The sequence below is a fragment of the Schistocerca nitens genome, chromosome 3 (genome assembly GCF_023898315.1).
Source record: "Schistocerca nitens isolate TAMUIC-IGC-003100 chromosome 3, iqSchNite1.1, whole genome shotgun sequence".
NCBI classification, from domain to species: Eukaryota; Metazoa; Arthropoda; class Insecta; order Orthoptera; family Acrididae; genus Schistocerca; species Schistocerca nitens.
The window spans coordinates 750,228,126-750,248,950 of NC_064616.1; the positions used below are offsets into that span (position 1 = coordinate 750,228,126).

At 37.6% G+C, this 20,825-nt stretch overlaps 1 protein-coding gene across 6 annotated transcripts in view; it reads left to right on the top strand.

Annotated features, from left to right (window-relative positions):
• The window catches only part of LOC126248748 (CLIP-associating protein 1-A), a 275,249-nt gene extending 255,258 nt beyond the window's left edge, over nucleotides 1-19,991 (top strand). For all 6 annotated transcript variants that reach the window (XM_049950080.1, XM_049950084.1, XM_049950085.1 and 3 more), the window contains 3 exons: nucleotides 2,809-2,986; nucleotides 5,712-5,918; nucleotides 19,676-19,991. In XM_049950080.1, coding sequence (XP_049806037.1) covers nucleotides 2,809-2,986; nucleotides 5,712-5,918; nucleotides 19,676-19,879 — 589 coding nt within the window. In that variant the 3' untranslated portion in view covers nucleotides 19,880-19,991. The remainder of the gene's footprint in view (nucleotides 1-2,808; nucleotides 2,987-5,711; nucleotides 5,919-19,675) is intronic.
• The last annotated feature ends 834 nt before the right edge of the window (nucleotides 19,992-20,825 follow it).

Genomic DNA, 20,825 nt, shown 5'->3' on the forward strand with positions numbered 1-20,825 from the left:
GTATGTAATACAGGTAGTGGTTCCTCATTTCCTGTTTAACTAAAACTGTCGTAGGTGTTCAGATGATTACCGTGGCACACTATGCCCAGATTGTATTATTCTGTATTATTTGTTGACTTGCCTTTATATTGTAAGGCACAGGTCTATAACCATAGGCAGTGATGTGTTGTAAAGCAGCTTGTGATACAGTCATGAAAAAGCCAAAGTAAAAATGAGCCTGGTCTCAAGACATTCAAATTTGTCTGTCTGTAACATAAAGTGGGAAAACTGGAATGAGAGAATGTGGTAAATGCTACAGAAGAAATACACACCTTTTAGAAGCCAAATGATAAAATGAGACATATAGGCAGTTAAAAAAATCACTTAGCATCATAAGATAGTCAGCAAGAGAAAGTAGTGTAACTGAAAATGATATGAACAAACACAGAAGAGGGTGAGAGTATTTTAATAAGTGAATAAGATGACTTTTAGTGTGTTTGGTGCTCTTTAGTAAACTTGTGTGGAAAGGCTACAGGACTGCAGGATTTTACTTAAATGACCCTAGCACAGAAATTGTTTGTTGAAAATTAATGAAAGATCTGGAAATTTTTAATAACACACCTTTATTACTTTGAAACATATATGATCACTTAAATAACTTGACATTTATGTCTCTGGCTTCTTTTATCTTTTCAATATCTTGATAAACAACAAATGTGTTATCTGCTGAAATATTAGCAACCTTTTAAATATATTAATATATGGGTACCATTTTACACATTTTTTTCCTCATTTCTTTCAACTTGCTCACTTCCCAATAAAGATCATAAAGGTGTGTCAACACTAAAGTCTGTGTACATAGCTGATGAAGTAGTGTTGCCTATTGTCAACGAGATAGCAGCTGGCGAATACATTATTGGATCACCAACAGTGTGGATGCTCAAATGCTATGAGTATGTGCTAATAGTTCTTTGCTTTTGGGGTTAATCTGTTACCATTCATTCTGTGCAGTTGTCAGGAACAGCAACTTCCATCTCCTCACAGCCTCTGAAATTCTCTCTGTATTTAATGTTTTTTAATATTCTATTATCCAAAACCTCTAGCTTCTCATATAAAGTCATTGAGATGGCAAAAAGACATTCTGTGTTGACCATGATTGTATAGTGCTTTATTTTGGTGTTTTAAGAGATGGACTTGTTATTGTAGTAATGTCTCCCCCCTCCCCTCCCCCCGAACCCATACACACTGTCAGTTTTTAAGATCCAATATTCAAATGTTGCTTTCTCTAACCCGTTCACCTGCATAGTCCACCAGTGTACAACTTTTTGACTCTTTTGCATCATCCTATTTGTGCTGTGAGGAGTTTTTGTCCATATCTGTCACCTTTTCTTCTGTTGGTCATGTCTGAATTCTGTAAATTATTAATTACATATAAAACAATCTGCAACAATTTGGGCAGTGATTTTAAACTTCCACCACTATACTATGGACACTAAGCAGCTGTCATTCCAACATTACCTGCAGCTGTTGAGATAGTGTTAGTGTTCTTTCATGGAGATAGTGAGCTTCATAATGAAGGTATTCGTGTTGCCTCTTACATTTATTATTTAGATTTGGTTTTTCATCCAACTGCACACACATAATTTTAATGAAAGCTATCAGTAGATCATGATGACAGTTGAAATCATTTGAAAAATGTTGCATTTAGAAGAGGGGTCACTTCAGGGCTAGCTGAGTCGGTAGAGCGTGCAAGTTAGTACAATAGATACAGCACTGGGCTTGAATTCAGTAGGATTGGGGCTCAAATCCCTACCCAGCCTCTAAGTTTTCCATGGTTTATGTAAATCACTTAAGGCCACTGGTGGGATGCTTCCTTGGAAATGGACACGGGCCATTTTCTTTGTTATCCTTGTCTGATTCGAGTTTTGGCTCATTTCTGATTACCTTCTGATTAATGGGGTGTTCAACTCCAGTTGTCCTTCCTTCGATCCTCCCTGTATGATCAAGGTCACCATAATGCCAAAAGAGCAGATCAGCTTCTTCTGTTAAAAATGACTTCTGCCAATGCTAGAGAAAGCTCACATCCCCGAAAGGTTACAGACGTGACCCCTGTAAGATGGTTTATTAATCCAGGAAATGAAACTGGCTGACTGATGGCCATGTGGAACATATATAATCAGAAAGTTGATGTTGAAAGTGACTCAAAAATTTTGTGTGTATTTTCTACAGATTACTCATGTGAGTTGCAAATTTTATTGTTGGCATAGTGACTGAAAGTAACCCTTAAGTGATCAGAGTTAATCGAATTATTTGACTAAAACCTTTAGTCATTCACAGTATCAGAGTAACATAACATCTCTTAATTAAACATGTTTTGGTGATTATCATACTGTGTTTGTGTCATGTGCGTATTGTATGTATCGGCCATATTCGTGGCATGAATATTTCACAGTTTTAATTGTTTGGAAACTATCAGAAGTTCATTTTTCCCTTTATCACATGCACATAGAGTGATTGCCATGTCAGTGCACATGTCATGATAGACTATAGCCATCACCTTTCTAATTCCATACTTGTTGCTAATAAATTGTAATTAACATCTTAAGCAGTGGCATTGTTGTTATCATCATAATTATTTTTGTTATTAATAATATTTCATGCATTTAATTCAGATTCACATAATGTAAAAACATGCTTTGACTGTGGGTGGCATTTTAAATATTGACAATGAACATTGTACTCATCTAGGGCGAAAGCTAAATTCCTAATATTACTGATACAGTGCACGTATGATTTTGACTTATGTATGCCACTACTTTATTTTTATAGGGTTCTATTAAGGGTTCTGGTATCACAGTTGGCACTACCTCACTCTCCAGTGAAGACGTACATTTTAAATGTGCTACACGATATGATCAAAGACCCGACTGTGAGACATTGTTTCAATATGTACGTAGAGTTAATCGTGCTGCGAACGCTAACAGCTTACAGTGACCCGTGCAAAGAGGTTTGTGTAATATTTATTTTCTGGCATTTAAAATATGCGCATTCTTTTGTACATGATTTGTATTGTAGCTACTGTCTCTGTGGCATGCGATAAAATACTATAGTTCAGGTATAAAATAAGGTAGTGATAAACAGGATTTCTTACAAACCAATTTCTACTTTCATTGTTCTCTGATGTTTCATAATGGGATTAAGTATATTGTTCCTCTTTTAAAGAATATGAGAATCTCTGCAAAAAGTCTCCAATTGCAATGGTTGTTGCCCACAATACAGTCACTTAAATGGTGGCTAATTCTTTCTTTATTAGATAATTCATAATAATGGAAACATTAAAACATGCTTTTTAAAATACCATTGAAGCTTCACAACTGCACTTGACGCACATTTGTTTTCGTTTTAAATAGTGTATATTTTTACACAGAGTTATATGCATAACACACTTTCTCAGGTATTTGTAAATTAACAAATTTGATGTGCATATCACTTTAAATTCCCATATTGTATGTGGTGTCTTCACGTGACAGCACAGGATGCAGACGAGATACGTTTCGAAGTTCTCTAAGGCTATAGATACAGCAGTAAGGAATAGCTCAGTAGCAGTGCAGTTGAAGAGGAATGGACATCTCTAAAAAGGGCCATCACAGAAGTTGGAGAGGAAAACATAGCTACAAAGAAGGTAACTGTGAAGAAACCATGGGTAACAGAAGACGTGATGGAAGAAGAAACAGGAGTCGATTTAGAAGAGATAGGGGATCCAGTATTAGAATCAGAATTTAAAAGAGCTTCCAAGGATTTGAGGTCAAATAAGGCAGAAGGGATAGATAACATTCCGTCAGAATTTCTAAAATCATTGGAGGAAGTGGCAACAAAACAACTGCTCACGTTGGTGTGTAGAATGTATGAGTCGGGCGACATACGATCTGACTTTTGGAAAAGCGTCATCCACACAATTCCGAAGACAGCAAGAGCTGACAAGTGCGAGAATTATCGCACAATTGGCTTAACAGCTCATGCATACAGGTTGCTTACAAGAATAATATACATAAGAATTGGGAAGAAAATTGAGGATATGCTAGATAACGATCAGTTTGGCTTTAGGAAAAGTATAGGCACAAGAGAGGCAATTCTAACTTTGCGGTTAATAATGGAAGCAATATTAAAGAAAAATCAAGACACATTCATAGGATTTGTTGACCTGGAAAAAGCGTTCAACAATTTAAATGGTGCAAGATATTCGAAATTCTGAAAAAGTTGGGGTAAGCTATAGGGAGAGATGTGTCATATACAATATGTACAACAGCCAAGAGGGAATAATAAGAGTTTACGACCAAGAACAGAGTGCTCGTATTAAAAAGGGTGTAAGAGAAGGATTAGCTTTTCACCCCTACTGTTCAATCTGTACATCGAGAAAGCAATGATGGAAATAAAAGAAAGGTCCAGTAGTGGAATTAAAATCCAATGTGAAAGGATATCAGTGATGCAGTTCACTGATGACATTGCTATCCTGAGTGAAAGTGAAGAAGAATTACATGATCTGCTGAATGGAATGAACAGTCTAATGAGTACATAGTATGGATTGAGAGTAAATCAAAGAAAGGGGAAGGTAATGAGAAGTAGCAGAAATGAGAACAGTGAGAAACTTAACATCAGGATTAATGGTCATGAAGTAGATGAAGTTAAGGAATTCTACTACCTAGGCAGTAAAATAACCAATGACAGATGGAGCAAGGAGGACATCAAAAGCATATTAGCTATGGCAGAAAAGGCATTCTTGGCCAAGAGAAGTCTACTAATATCAAATAGCAGCCTTAATTTGAGGAGGAAATTCCTAAGACTGTACGTCTGGAGTACAGCATTGTATGGTAGTGAAACATGGACTTTGGGGAAAAACGGGAACAGAAGAGAATCAAAGCATTTGAGATGTGGTGCTACAGACAAATGTTGAAAATTAGGTGGACTGATAAGTTAAGGAATAAGGAGGTTTTGCGCAGAATTGGAGAGGAAAGGAATATGTGGAAAACACTTATAAGGAGAAGGGAGACGATGATAGGACATCTGTTAAGACATGAGGGAATGACTTCCATGGTACTAGAGGGAGCTGTAGTGGGCAAAAACTGCAGAGGAAGACAGAGATTGGAATACATCCAGCAGATAATTGAGGAAGTAGGTTGCAAGTGCTACTCAGAGATGAAGAGGTTAGTTCAGGAGAGGAATTTATGGTGGGCTGCATCAAACCAGTCAGAAGACTGATAAAAATGCCGTCCTGCTTCCTTAGACCTGTAGTACTGTGTGGCAGGTCCACTATACCCAAGATTTGCATGCAAGGCCCGTAGTAGGACCAAAAAGTCTTACACTGGCATTCCATGTAGGTCTGGCCTTTCTATATTGTCCCACCACATTTTATCCTGTGCAGTTTCACCATGAAACATTAGTTTTCACAGTTCTAATTGATTACTAAAAGTATAGGCATGAGTGTGGGCTAGAGCAAAAATGTGTAACTGATTTTGATCAAATCAACGTAATGCATCAATGTTTTTATTTGGAATTAGCAGTATATTGCGGAGCTATAAATTTCAGTTTTGACTGGAAATACAGGGTGTGTCTTCTTTTTTATTATAAAACTATTTATTCTGCACATTGCATACCATGTTCGGCAACTTCAGTTTATTCTATTTAGTAAATGTTCTCTTTAACAAGGAAAGGCATTTATGTGGAATATTTTTCAGGTGTCGAAAGCAGCCGAGCACTGCATTTCAGCTATTGGAAAATCACTGCCTCCTGAACAACTCATTAATGTAGTTTGTCCATTGATAAAAACAGGAGATCTTCCAATGAATTTGGGAGCTATAAAAATACTAACTCGTGTCATTGAACACACTACACAAGATATTTTAGAACCACATCTGAAAGAAATAATGGAAAGTCTCATCAAAGTGAGTGAATTATTTCAGTAATTAAGAACAAACTTAAACTATAATAACTATTTAACTTTTGTCACCTCTAACAGGTTTCATTGACAGATAATAGTCTTTCGATATTTGGCTGTATGAGGTCTTTTCATGTGAGTTCAACAAAAGGGGAAAAATAAAAAAAGAAAAAAACGGCCAACCAGCTCCGGTGCCCATGTGTCGCATGCCTAGCCCATGCAGCTGCCAATCATCCCTTCTGTATTCATATCCAGCACATCTACTGCCTTCCTCCAAGCAGCTCTATACCCATGCCCAACCCCACCCACTTTCCACCTGTTTCTCCCGCTACCCACCCAATATATATTAGCCCTTTCATTTTATTTGAAATTTATTACATTTTTAATACCACGATAGTGCAGAATGACAGTTCATAATATTTTGAAAATAAATTAAAGTTTTCTTTTTTCATTTACCATCCAGTTTATGGGAAATTTGCTGATTAAGTACTCTGAAGAACACATTGTATAACACATAAAGGTAATGGAAGGGTACCCAAAATAATGCTGAAATCATTAGCATCTCATTACAACTCTCAGAGGCAACTCGTAATTAATGTGATCCATTTAAAGTCATTTCATAGACATTTAGCGGCAAAGTAAAAAATTGAAGAAGATAATCACTGGGGTGTTTTGTCTTGTGTGCTATGTTAAAAATTTTAGGTCAATTTTTATGAGTTTGTCTTACAGTATCTATTGTTTCAAACATATGTACAAATAATTATTAAGCAATATATGTGTTCAGTGTTACTGTTCTTAATAGCAAATAATATTTTGTTTAAAAACAAAGGGAGGAGTGGTAACTTAAGTCATATAGTGGTAGGGTTCTATCTTTTGTTATTACGTCACTTAATGAAGGCAGTAAAAAGGGATATACAGAAGTTAAAACTTCGAAAATTATGGGAAAATGTACGAAAGAAAATAAGAATTGCATTAGATGCTGAAGTGCCAGAAAATTCTGTTCATATGGACTTGCTGCTTGATATGCAGGAACAGTTTTCACCAAGTTAAAAACTGCAATAACTGGCTGCATCAGCATCTACCTTGGTAAAACATTTGAAATACTCTTGCAGCTCCCGACTATTAGCTGTACCAAAAACTGAATATTTTAAAGAATAAGGTTTCTGAACAGAAACTAGCTTGAAAAGAGAGATGAAGCTTAAACCTTATTTCAGCCAGTGCTAAAGGTACCACCACTCAGTATGTTTCTGCACCATTCATTAGAACATGCATTGAATTTAATCAGTGGGTTTCAACAGAAAGAAGACACATGATGACACATTCTGCAGACATAACAGATTTTGTAATGAACCTTTCATGTAAATTGGAAAAACTTGTTCCACGCTCTTATTTTGCAAAGTTTCAGTCAAAATATAACAACGTGCTTAGGGTCAATTGCATAAAGCAGTTCGTCTTAGATTAGCACAAAAAAATGAACTCAGATCAAGCTGGAGTAAGAAATCAGCATTTTTATAAACGTTAGTCTCAAATTATATCACCCTGAACTGATATCATCCATGATTAACACACTTTTGTGGATCAAATCAATTTCAGCTACAGCTGTAAGTTTACACCCTTGTGACGGTACACACATTAACAGGTTCTGTTGTGCTAATACAAGTTGAAAATAATAATAAAGAAATTGTTGTTAACACAAGATGTGTCAAGTAAATATGTGAATATGACTCCCTCACTGCTGAAGTTCAAATAATATTTTCAATCTGTGAGGCTGTGTTAAGTAAGTTACCAATGATTTGTGTAATGGATGCAGATAATAAGTGATCTCATAATAACTCTTGGAGATAACTCATAATTAATGTGTTAATTTAAAGGCATTTCATAGACACTTAAGTGGCAGAGTTAAAAATGGAATTTAGAACTATTTGCAGACGCCGTACAGTAATGACTGAACATTTACTACAAAAATGCTGTCTAGACATGAAAAGCAGTAACTAAACAAGTGAAATTAAATTTTAACTGCTGAACAGATGCTTAAACTGCTGGCAACTGCATGTACATTGACGAACAGAAATAGTAAACATATGTAAGTCAATTCATATCGATAACAGCTCTACTTAAACAGACAGTGCAAGTGTACAGTTCTACCACTGTCTGCATGAATAGTTTCTTTAGTATTGAATAAAAATAAGTTTAAAGCTTGTGAACTATTGGAGCTTTCATTCACACAGAAAAGCATCTAAATCCATTGCCAACAGTCTGCATTATGTATGTTTTTATCATGTTTAGCAATCTCTTGAAAACCTAATGCAAAGCAACAGTTGTTTACAGATTGTCTCTGCAGTCAAATAAGCTGTGCCCTCTAACAGCCAAACCTGAGTGGCTTTAAATTATCAGCTGTTGAGTAGTGTATTTTGTGCAATAATGGTTAAAAAATAATTATGACAGCTCTGTGTTTTGAAGCCACACCACCTAGCATTCTAGGCAGATGTGGTGGACAATGTTCTATGTAGAAGAACATTAGGCACTGAGAATTATGTTCTTTCTTTTCTTTTACTTGAGGGATGTCTTGACTATTTTAATCTTTTCTGGCTATGGGGAAGTTTGTTATGCTTATTTTCCACTGTCTTTACAACACAAACCTTTCAGCAATAAGTACTTTGTGTATATGATATACAATTTATTCCTGCAGTCAAAGCATGATAATCATGATAATAGATGATTTAGCAGTGTTGCCAAGCATGTCTCATGGTAATTCAGATCAACACAGAACCTCATTAAATTGATCCAAGTTCAGTGTAATAAGACACAGTGAAATTGTGAAATGGGTTCATTTTCTGAATTAAGATCAAAATTGACCTCCAATCAATGATTTTTATACAGTCAACCCTTAAAGGGTCATCTGATGTACACGTTTCCACAGTATCAGTGGACTTTCGTGAAAATTACTACTTTACTACCCAGGAAGAAACCCAAGGTTGCAGTTGGACATTTGACTCTTGCACTATACACCTATTGCAGTTAACCTCAGAAATACTGAGGATGAAAGATCATTTAAATGTCAGACCAGATGACACGCAACATGATACTTGTATGTTCTACAGAATTCAAAAACTATGCCAGATTTTATCAAAGAAATGTATTCATAAGTACAAGCTGTCAATAGTGATAATGTGCAAGCCAATACAAAAATGAATATAATTTGATCAACCTATTTCTCCCATAAAAATAGTTTTGAGATCAGTAATGGCTGAACAGTTATTCCTTGCGACACATGAAAAAAGTAGTTGTTAGAGTGTAGAGAGGACAATTAAAATGTTATCTCAAAAGGAATGTATACAAAGACCTGTACAAAATCGAGCATTATGTGAATCAGGCCAGTTTCAGTTCTGTAATATTACAATCACCAAAGCTATTTTACCATGGAATAGTCTGTATATCAGTCACCTTCAGATGATGTGGTATGTTTTACAGAAGTTAAAATACTTTCAGGAACCAGAAGTATCCATAACTTTAAGCCACTGGATTTATTAGGAAAATTGGAAGCAAGTAGGATCTGTAATGATATGAAACCCCTCTGGAAATATAACTTAAAGAATAAATTGAAATCCCTTTTGTGAGAAGAAAATTTGATCCTATCTTGTAATGTAGCTTGCAAATATTACAATCTGTGGTGTGTGGGATTATCAGTGAAATAAATAAAATAGAAAAGATGTTACTGCTCAATTCACGAACCCTTCAGAATCATCACTAACATTCCATGGGCTCAGAGTCCATCCTCTATTCAAGTAAAAATGTTGCTGCTTTAAATTGTATTATTTTTACACAGTATGGTTAAAAACTGAATAAATCAGGAAGGTTTTTTGTTTTTAACTTAATTTTTTAAAACTGCTCTTGGTTGAGCCAGTTTCTTTTATAGCTTTGATTAATTAAGATTTCTCACGTGCACAGTTATGGACTACACTTGTTGCCATTGTTTCCTTGGTGTTGAAGTATTATTTATTAAAAAACATAACACTGAAAAGATTTTTAAAAAATACAAATGTTTGCGCAGAAACAAATTTTGTAGAAAATGAAAAGTGACTTGAAGGTTACAAAAAAAAAAAAAAAAAAAAAAAAATACCATGTAGAAACAGAGACCCCTATTTATTTTTATTTTATTTATTTCTTTTATGTAATGTAATGCTGAAAACCAAAATGTAAATGTAGATTTTATGCTGCCTTGGTGAATTTGCTAAAAGGTATTAAGTAACTACCACTGTGTTTCATACAAATACAACGTTAAATGAAAAATATAATTTAGATTCCTAATTTTAGCAAGCATCATTTTGCACCATTGTGGTATTAAAATGGTAAAAACTGGCAAACTTTGAAATGCTACAGTATGAAAACAGAAACAGATTTGGTGCACGCCCCCCCCCCCCCCCCCCCCCTCTCTCTCTCTCTCTCTCTCTCTCTCTCTCTCTCTCTCTCTCTCTCGTTGTGTACATGGTGAGTCAGGAGGAAAGGTATACACATTGAGGAGTGATTGTATTAGTGGTTGTGAACAACAACAAAAAAACTTCATATAGGCACATTCCCTATATTTAATGCTACTGTTGTCCATTTCTCTTGAATAACTCGAAACCTGCTCCTTCCCATGTAAACATTTTTTCAGTCAAAATTAAACTATATTAAATTTCCTTCAAAAAAGGTACTAGTTGCTCCATTAAGTTTCGGGAATGCAGCCGCATGTATTCTGCTTCTTCTTCTAATATTTCGGCTGTATACCTTTCAGCCATCTTCAGAGAGAGCCGTACGACTGACGCTCCAGCGCTCGCTCCATCCTTTTAAACTCGCGGACCGCGCCACTGCGCATGCGGCCACAGATAAACAAGGCGCCAGTGATGTTGATTGGCGGCAAAGACGTACAATATGCATGAGTTACGTCTGTGACTGCGCATTCGATCCATGCTGGGAGGTCGATATATTACTGGGAGCTGAACTGTAGCGACGTCTTTGTAAGTCCAATATTGAAAGTGCCGGATTCCATGATTTATCTAATGTGAAACCGCTGTCTCTATTAATTAAATTCTTTGTCAAGCGGATTTCAATGGCCTCTTTTACTACGGAGTCCCAGAAAGATGAGACAGAAGCCAGAATTTCGACATTTTCATATACCATCGAGTGACCAGAATCAATACAATGCTCTGCCACAGCCGATTTACTGGGTTGTAAGAGCCGAGTGTACCTGCGATGTTCCGTACACCTCTCTTGGACTGTACGATTCGTTTGTCCGATGTATGAAAGGCCACATTCACATGGTATCTTGTAAACTCCAGGCTTGCGGAGTAGTAAGTCATCTTTAACGGAACCCAGGAGTGCAGCCGTCTTCGCCGGTGGACGAAAAATTACTTTTACTTTATGTTTAGTGAGGATCCGTCCTATTTTGGATGAAAGGCTTCCCACATACGGCAGGAAAGCCATGGATTTAAATGTTTCCTCGTCATCTTCTGCATTCCTTATGGACACCTTAGGTTTTATTTGTAGTGCCTTACGTATCTGTTGTGGAGAATACCCATTGTCCTCAAAAACTCTCTTCAGATGTAAAAGTTCGTCTTTTAAACTACTTTCATCAGATATGACGTGTGCTCGGTGTACCAAAGTTCTTAGAACACTACTCGTCTGCGAAGGATGGTGACAGCTATTTGCATGTAAATATAAGTCCGTATGGGTCGGTTTCCGGTATACTGCATGACCCAAAGTGCCATCTTCTTTGCGCCGAACCAAGACATCCAAAAATGGAAGACATCCCTCCTTTTCCACTTCCATTGTGAACTGAATTTGTCCATGGATAGAATTCAGATGGTTTAAGAAGTCCTGCAATTTGTCCTCGCCATGGGGCCACACTACAAAGGTATCATCAACGTACCTCCAAAAAACTGTAGGCTTCAAACTAGCAGACTCCAGGGCCTTCTCCTCGAAGTCCTCCATAAATAAATTGGCCACCAAGGGTGACAAAGGACTACCCATGGCAACACCGTCAGTCTGTTCAAAAAAGTCGTTATTAAATAAAAAGTATGTGGAGGTCATCACATGGTGAAACAAAGCTAAAATCTCCTTATCAAAACTTTTTCCAATGAGATCTAAAGATTCAGAAAGAGGTACCTTAGTAAATAGCGACACTACATCAAAGCTGACTAATAGATCAGAGGTGTTCAGTTTCAAAGATTTTAATTTGCCAATGAAATCTGCAGAGTTCCTTATATGATGATCACATTTTCCCACAAGCGGCCTCAATAGTGACGCCAGGTGCTTGGCACAATCATAGTTGGGAGAACCAATATTGCTCACGATAGGATGTAGAGGAACGTCTTTCTTATGGATCTTTGGGAGTCCATAAAGCCTTGGAGGCACTGCACCACTTGGTTTCAGTCTTCGTATGACTTCCGGTGGAAATGGGGAGGCATTCAAAAGCGACGCCGTCTTCCTTACCACCTTGTTGGTGGGGTCCTTACTGATCTTCCGGTACATACTATCATTCAATAAGCTGTATATCTTATCATGATAGTCGTCACGTGACATTAAGACAGTGGCATTACCTTTATCAGCAGGCAGAACCACCGTTTCGGTATCTTGGCGGAGCATACGTAGTGCAGTCCTCTCTGCCACAGATATGTTGCTTCTTTGTGGGCGAGCCTTCATAACAGCTCGACACGTTTCGCGTCTTATTTCATCTGCAGAATCCGTAGAAAGTGGTCGGACAGCTTCTTCAACGGCACTGATGAATGCAGGTATAGGCAAAACCTTTGGCGTGGGTGCAAAATTCAGTCCTTTGCTTAAGACCATCATCATAGTATCGTCCAAATCTCTATCCGTCATATTAATGACGGAGCGTCGAATGATACTTTCTTGCTGTGGAGATGGCTCAAGTCGGCTGAACTTTGCAGTCTGTCTTGATGTCGCTACCTCACGAACCCAGTCTGATTTGGCCCATGTTGTACCATCTATCCAGTTCCAAGAGTTGCTGGGTAACTCCACAGACATCTTCAAGTGCAGACGATAAAGTTCTTGAGAAACAAGATCCAGCTTCCTTCGTGTAAATCGGATCCTCTCCTTAACGATAGCAGAGCCAGCTTTAATTAAAATCTTATTCAGTTAGTACATTTTATAAAATCGACTTCCATGAATAAGATTTTAATTAAAGCTGGCTCTGCTATCGTTAAGGAGAGGATCCGATTTACACGAAGGAAGCTGGATCTTGTTTCTCAAGAACTTTATCGTCTGCACTTGAAGATGTCTGTGGAGTTACCCAGCAACTCTTGGAACTGGATAGATGGTACAACATGGGCCAAATCAGACTGGGTTCGTGAGGTAGCGACATCAAGACAGACTGCAAAGTTCAGCCGACTTGAGCCATCTCCACAGCAAGAAAGTATCATTCGACGCTCCGTCATTAATATGACGGATAGAGATTTGGACGATACTACGATGATGGTCTTAAGCAAAGGACTGAATTTTGCACCCACGCCAAAGGTTTTGCCTATACCTGCATTCATCAGTGCCGTTGAAGAAGCTGTCCGACCACTTTCTACGGATTCTGCAGATGAAATAAGACGCGAAACGTGTCGAGCTGTTATGAAGGCTCGCCCACAAAGAAGCAACATATCTGTGGCAGAGAGGACTGCACTACGTATGCTCCGCCAAGATACCGAAACGGTGGTTCTGCCTGCTGATAAAGGTAATGCCACTGTCTTAATGTCACGTGACGACTATCATGATAAGATATACAGCTTATTGAATGATAGTATGTACCGGAAGATCAGTAAGGACCCCACCAACAAGGTGGTAAGGAAGACGGCGTCGCTTTTGAATGCCTCCCCATTTCCACCGGAAGTCATACGAAGACTGAAACCAAGTGGTGCAGTGCCTCCAAGGCTTTATGGACTCCCAAAGATCCATAAGAAAGACGTTCCTCTACGTCGTATCGTGAGCAATATTGGTTCTCCCAACTATGATTGTGCCAAGCACCTGGCGTCACTATTGAGGCCGCTTGTGGGAAAATGTGATCATCATATAAGGAACTCTGCAGATTTCATTGGCAAATTAAAATCTTTGAAACTGAACACCTCTGATCTATTAGTCAGCTTTGATGTAGTGTCGCTATTTACTAAGGTACCTCTTTCTGAATCTTTAGATCTCATTGGAAAAAGTTTTGATAAGGAGATTTTAGCTTTGTTTCACCATGTGATGACCTCCACATACTTTTTATTTAATAACGACTTTTTTGAACAGACTGACGGTGTTGCCATGGGTAGTCCTTTGTCACCCTTGGTGGCCAATTTATTTATGGAGGACTTCGAGGAGAAGGCCCTGGAGTCTGCTAGTTTGAAGCCTACAGTTTTTTGGAGGTACGTTGATGATACCTTTGTAGTGTGGCCCCATGGCGAGGACAAATTGCAGGACTTCTTAAACCATCTGAATTCTATCCATGGACAAATTCAGTTCACAATGGAAGTGGAAAAGGAGGGATGTCTTCCATTTTTGGATGTCTTGGTTCGGCGCAAAGAAGATGGCACTTTGGGTCATGCAGTATACCGGAAACCGACCCATACGGACTTATATTTACATGCAAATAGCTGTCACCATCCTTCGCAGACGAGTAGTGTTCTAAGAACTTTGGTACACCGAGCACACGTCATATCTGATGAAAGTAGTTTAAAAGACGAACTTTTACATCTGAAGAGAGTTTTTGAGGACAATGGGTATTCTCCACAACAGATACGTAAGGCACTACAAATAAAACCTAAGGTGTCCATAAGGAATGCAGAAGATGACGAGGAAACATTTAAATCCATGGCTTTCCTGCCGTATGTGGGAAGCCTTTCATCCAAAATAGGACGGATCCTCACTAAACATAAAGTAAAAGTAATTTTTCGTCCACCGGCGAAGACGGCTGCACTCCTGGGTTCCGTTAAAGATGACTTACTACTCCGCAAGCCTGGAGTTTACAAGATACCATGTGAATGTGGCCTTTCATACATCGGACAAACGAATCGTACAGTCCAAGAGAGGTGTACGGAACATCGCAGGTACACTCGGCTCTTACAACCCAGTAAATCGGCTGTGGCAGAGCATTGTATTGATTCTGGTCACTCGATGGTATATGAAAATGTCGAAATTCTGGCTTCTGTCTCATCTTTCTGGGACTCCGTAGTAAAAGAGGCCATTGAAATCCGCTTGACAAAGAATTTAATTAATAGAGACAGCGGTTTCACATTAGATAAATCATGGAATCCGGCACTTTCAATATTGGACTTACAAAGACGTCGCTACAGTTCAGCTCCCAGTAATATATCGACCTCCCAGCATGGATCGAATGCGCAGTCACAGACGTAACTCATGCATATTGTACGTCTTTGCCGCCAATCAACATCACTGGCGCCTTGTTTATCTGTGGCCGCATGCGCAGTGGCGCGGTCCGCGAGTTTAAAAGGATGGAGCGAGCGCTGGAGCGTCAGTCGTACGGCTCTCTCTGAAGATGGCTGAAAGGTATACAGCCGAAATATTAGAAGAAGAAGCAGAATACATGCGGCTGCATTCCCGAAACTTAATGGAGCAGTCATTGCGCCGCGAAAACCTGAAGACTCACATCAAGGTACTAGTTATTTTCTCTCTAGGGTTAATAGTCTGTGCTCGCGAAGAGAACATGAGAATATTGAAAATCTCACGCAATGTGCATGCATCATAGCTTAGGTAGCTTTTGTATGACAATTTGAGGTAGTTTCCTGCCTTAATAGACCACAAGTGCCCCTATCAAGTTGCTCGTCACAACTTCCTGTACACTGCTGTGTTATGTTGTCAGCAATGACAATGTTTGAATAATACAAAAAAAACAAATAACAGTGTACATTGAATGTGGTCTATGTTGGAAATGATTTGGAATATGGCGTATATCCATATGAAGTTTCTTTTTCAGAATCACCTATTATCGCCCCTAAAAGTATGTACCCTTTCTCCTGACTCACCCTGTATACAGAAACACAAATGGTCGAATGCTGTTTATCTCAAGCACTTAATCCGTTGGGGTGATAGATAGGCACCTTTGTTGTTGTGATTCCACATTACAACAATAAGAAGCATGATTGTGTGGACAGTTGTTGAATATCAACCTTTGTTGTTGTGATATTGTAATTCCATATTACAACAATAAGAAGCATGATTGTGTGGACAGTTGTTGAATATCATTGGCAGTAACATGGTGGTGAAAAGTCTTGAAACTTAGTTTGTTAAGATTTTGCTAATGACATGTATTGCATTATGGGGCCTCCTTGATGCACTCTAGTATCTTCTACTTGTCTCTGCTGAAATTGTGTGTTCTTCAAAGTGTAAAGCCTTACAAGACATTTGATTTGATGTTCTGCACTACTGTCCAAACCTATCGCCTTTGCATGGTTTTTGACATTATGTTGTACGAAAGACAGAATTTTCTGGTTTCCGTATTATTTCAAACCTGGCATTTCTTTGTTCTATTTGTAAAACTTTTCCAATGTTATTCTGAAGTTATAATAAGCTTCTAGTAGAAGAACTGATTATTTTTTAGCTCTGTGTTGTCCAACACAGAATTAAACAAAGTTTGTGTGATGTCTGTATGTAATAATTGTGGTATCACTTTTGAACATCCGCAATCCTTGTTGTTGCTGCCATGAATATGATATATAGTATTTTGTGAATGTAAGTAGTGAAATAGAAATATTGTGATACATTGTGTACATTCTTGTTATATGATGTGAACTGCTATGTGATAGATGTCGGTTGTAACACAAACATTCAACTATTAGGAAAATCATTAATGAGAAATTGGTATTTGTAAATAACTCTGCATCACAGGGACATAATCTTTTTTGCATTCATAAGTAAATGTCATATAAGGGATTAACAGACCAGCAGGAATACAGGAAATGGGGGTTTGAAAAGTATCATTTACAACAGAGTGTATTCAGAGTTATGTTAAAAATGAAAATGAAATTAAAGACATGCCTAGTTAACATCACCCAACTTAACCCTAGGACTCACTCTGCTAAAATTTCCCTAGTACTCCATCTGGGGTCATACATGACCCCAATCAATATATAATTGACTGTGTGTACTAATCATTCAGAGAACAACATACTGTCGTTTAATAATGTTCGTTTACATTTTATTTATTATTTAGACACATTTCACAGCTTTTTTAACAGGTATGTACATAGTAGAATTAAATTACATACGACAGAGTAATTACATATCAGAAGTTACAATATTACTCTAAGTCATAATTTGTTTCACTCATAAATGTTTCACAATGGGTCAAATTTACAGAAAATGTGATGAACAACTCAACAGGAAACATAATTCTAACCGGAATCCGTACCATAGTCATCTGCACATATTTTGCAAGTAGTAACTATTTCAGAATGTTCCTTGCAAACAAATTTGTTACACTTTTTGCATGTTGAACTGTATTTTGTGTCCTTTGAACGGGGGGCAAATGGGGCATCTGCCTCGCTTTCTCTTCTGATTGTCGGGTGTTACGTCTGGATGTCCATTGTCTAACAGATCACCAAATCCACACCGTTTGATACTGCTAATAATATCCTTGTTCCTTGCATGTGGTAAACTCAAATGACGTTCCACTTGGGGCTTTGCCATTTCTTTGGCCAACTTCATTAGAAAAAGACGTCTCTCTGTTTTTGCAACAGCAACACAGAAGAGTCTGTAGGCATTGAGTGCAGCTAGATCGACAAGATCATAAAATACTGCTAATGGCCAACGTTTTGTACCTTTTTTCACAGATTAGTAAGAGCTCATTTGATCTAGCGTATCAACACCTGATTTTGTTGAGTTGTAATACAACACTACTTCTGGTTTTCGTTTCAAGCTGTTTTCTTTGGGCACTTCAAATGATTGATGTTGTGTTGACAGGAGTAGTACAGCCTTATTTCTTTTTGGAACATACGAAATTAATAGGGTTTTACCACTGTATGCAAATCTGGTAGTGCATTCTTCCCTAGTTTTCGAAGGCAAAAACTCTTTTGGGACTTCTTTTCTTGTAGAACGTAGAGTACCTACAAGTGTCAACTTCATTTTCAACAATTCTTGGCCAAGGTCATAGTTCGTGAAAAAATTGTCAGTGGTAATATTCCTACCACTGCCAGCCAGATGACGCACTAAATCTAAGACCACTCTCTTGCCTTGATTCACTTCTCTCACATCACCACTCCTTCCAGTGTGCATTTGAAGGTTTGTCAGATAACCATGTTCACAGTCTACTGCGCACCATATCTTAATGCCATACTTTCCTGGCTTGGAAGGAATGTAGACCTTGACACTGCACCGACCTCTGTATACGCAAAGATGTTCATCAACAGTAATGTTGCTGGAAGGAATAAATGATGTTTGACATTGCACGGCAAACAAATCAAATATTTCCTGTACAGCTTCAGCCTTATTTCCAGTCCTCTCTTTCCTTTCAAGTCTTGTGATGCGGTCGTCAAAACGAAGTGAACGCAGAATGTCCTGACATCGCCTCCTCGACATAGTAGCACGGAATAGAGGAGTCCCATATTCAGAGTCCCAAAATTCGTCAATAGGTTTCCCCCGGCTCTTCTGTACGCCATACAGAATCAGCAAGCCTAAAAATGAAAGAAGCTCGCATCTGTCTGTATCACGCCAGTCAACTAATTTTCCTGACACTTTCAATTCATTTCCTCGTTGATTTGTGAACTGAACTATTATATCGAGCAATTCATTAGTAATAAACTGCCTGAAACAGTCAACAGCTGAGCTAACACTAACTGTACTAGGAATACCTGCTGAAAATCGTTGTATCATGCGGATTGGAAATCTACGAATTGATGGTTCTTTTGCACTCCATGCAATATCCTGACCCCTGCTTACCAGTACTGCACTTTCATCTTCTCCACTGTCATCATTTTCAGCAAGAATATCATTTTCTTCTAATTCATGTAAACAAATTTCATCACTTTGGTCTGCCTGTGTCTCTGTTCCATCATCTTCGGCGTCACTACCTTCTGAATCACTACTGCTACGAAATAAGTTTTACATAGCTTGTTCTACACTATAGCCAGGAGCAAAACGTATTCCATCCACACTGAAATTACACTGCAACAACAAACGTACAACAAACGTACAAACAAACTTCCAGTTTAAGGCTAGTTCTGAGTAACACCTGAATAACACCTGAATTCAGTGTTACCAACTCAAAATACCTAAGAAAGAGATTGATATTTGATAATCTATACATTCTATGAATGTTACATATAATCTATCTGGGGTCATAATTGACCCCAACAGTAGTTTTTGTTAATTATTGATTTAAATGTTGCATCAAGCACTCTAAAAATTTTTGTGAGAGAACTACAATACTGTATGGTAAAAGTCATAAAATTCTGGATTTTTACAAGAAATAGAAATATTATTTTATCCATAGTAAAGACGGTTGGGGGTCACCTATGACCCCAGAGTGAGTCCTAGGGTTAAATATTATTCAGTTATATCATTAATTTGGGAGACCTTCACATGTAAAGTGCTATGGTGTGAAAGAAAGAGTACAGCCTGAAATAAAAACAAAATATCACCCCATACCATAAAAACAAAACATATAATATTTTGATCATTTCCAGATGTTTACATTATTTTAGATAGTTTTTAAGTGTTAACATTTCTAGGACTAATTAGCTACTTTATCTCATTTTTATTTCAATAAATAATTTGTTTTGTTTACAGGCATATGATAATGAAGAAAGTTCTGTGAGGAAATCTGCTGTATTTTGTATGGTTGAATTACACGGTATTGTTGGAGAGGCAGTTTTGCAACCGCATTTATCTAGCTTAAACAATAGTAAGCTGAAACTTCTTCACCTGTATATCAAACGATCGCACCATGGTGGTTCGAGTGGCATCACTTCACCAAAAACCACAACGTCGTGAAACTTTTAATACTCGTTAATTTTGGCTTTAATGTATTCTATCATTCCAATGCTTGTCAATTTTTTTAACAAAAGAGAATTTTCCAGTTATTAAAGCCCAAAAATAAACAGTATATTGCATGTATTTATTTTTCACCCATTAATTCCCATATATTGCATTGTTTTATAGTTACAGAAATTATTGTAGCACATATTTAGTTTAGTGTAATACATGTGTGTGAATGAACAGTGAACAGGAAGTAAGTAACATTTTCTGCCAACTGCCAATACTGGTAACAGGTGCAGATACCAGCAGTAGAATGTTTTATGTTAGTGGCTTTTCAACTAATTTGACAACCGGTGACAATACGAAACACAGTCAGTGAAATGACACACAATAATTGGGACCAATTCTGTTACATTCTGTATTGCTATGAAATATACAGGGTAATTATAATTAAAGTTAAACTTTCAAACCACTGTAGAAATAATACCACTGGTCATAATGATGTCAAATTGCAACGGAATATTATCGGAGAAGGGGGACAACGTATGGCAGAAGAAAAATAAATACTTACAAAATGTCACAATAGATGGCGCTGTAAGCATTATAATTTAATAGTGGTCAATTACAAATGATAAATGAATCTCACAACCATTGCTAAGGTGTAAATTTGATGTTAAACAAACTGTACTACTCAGTGTGCCTGGATGTATAGATGTGATACTGTTAATTATGTAAGCTCATCCACCACGGCAAGGTCATATCACATCAGATGGGAAAATTCGGTTTTTAATTGTGCTGAGCCCAAAAACCGCATAAAAAGCATCACTCACATCAGTTTTTAATTGTCCTGAGGCCAAAGACCACATAGAAAGCATCAATCACATCAGTTTTTAATTGTCCTGAGGCTAAAATCCGCATGAAAAATCATCAGTCAAAATCAAATCAGATTATTAATTTCCAT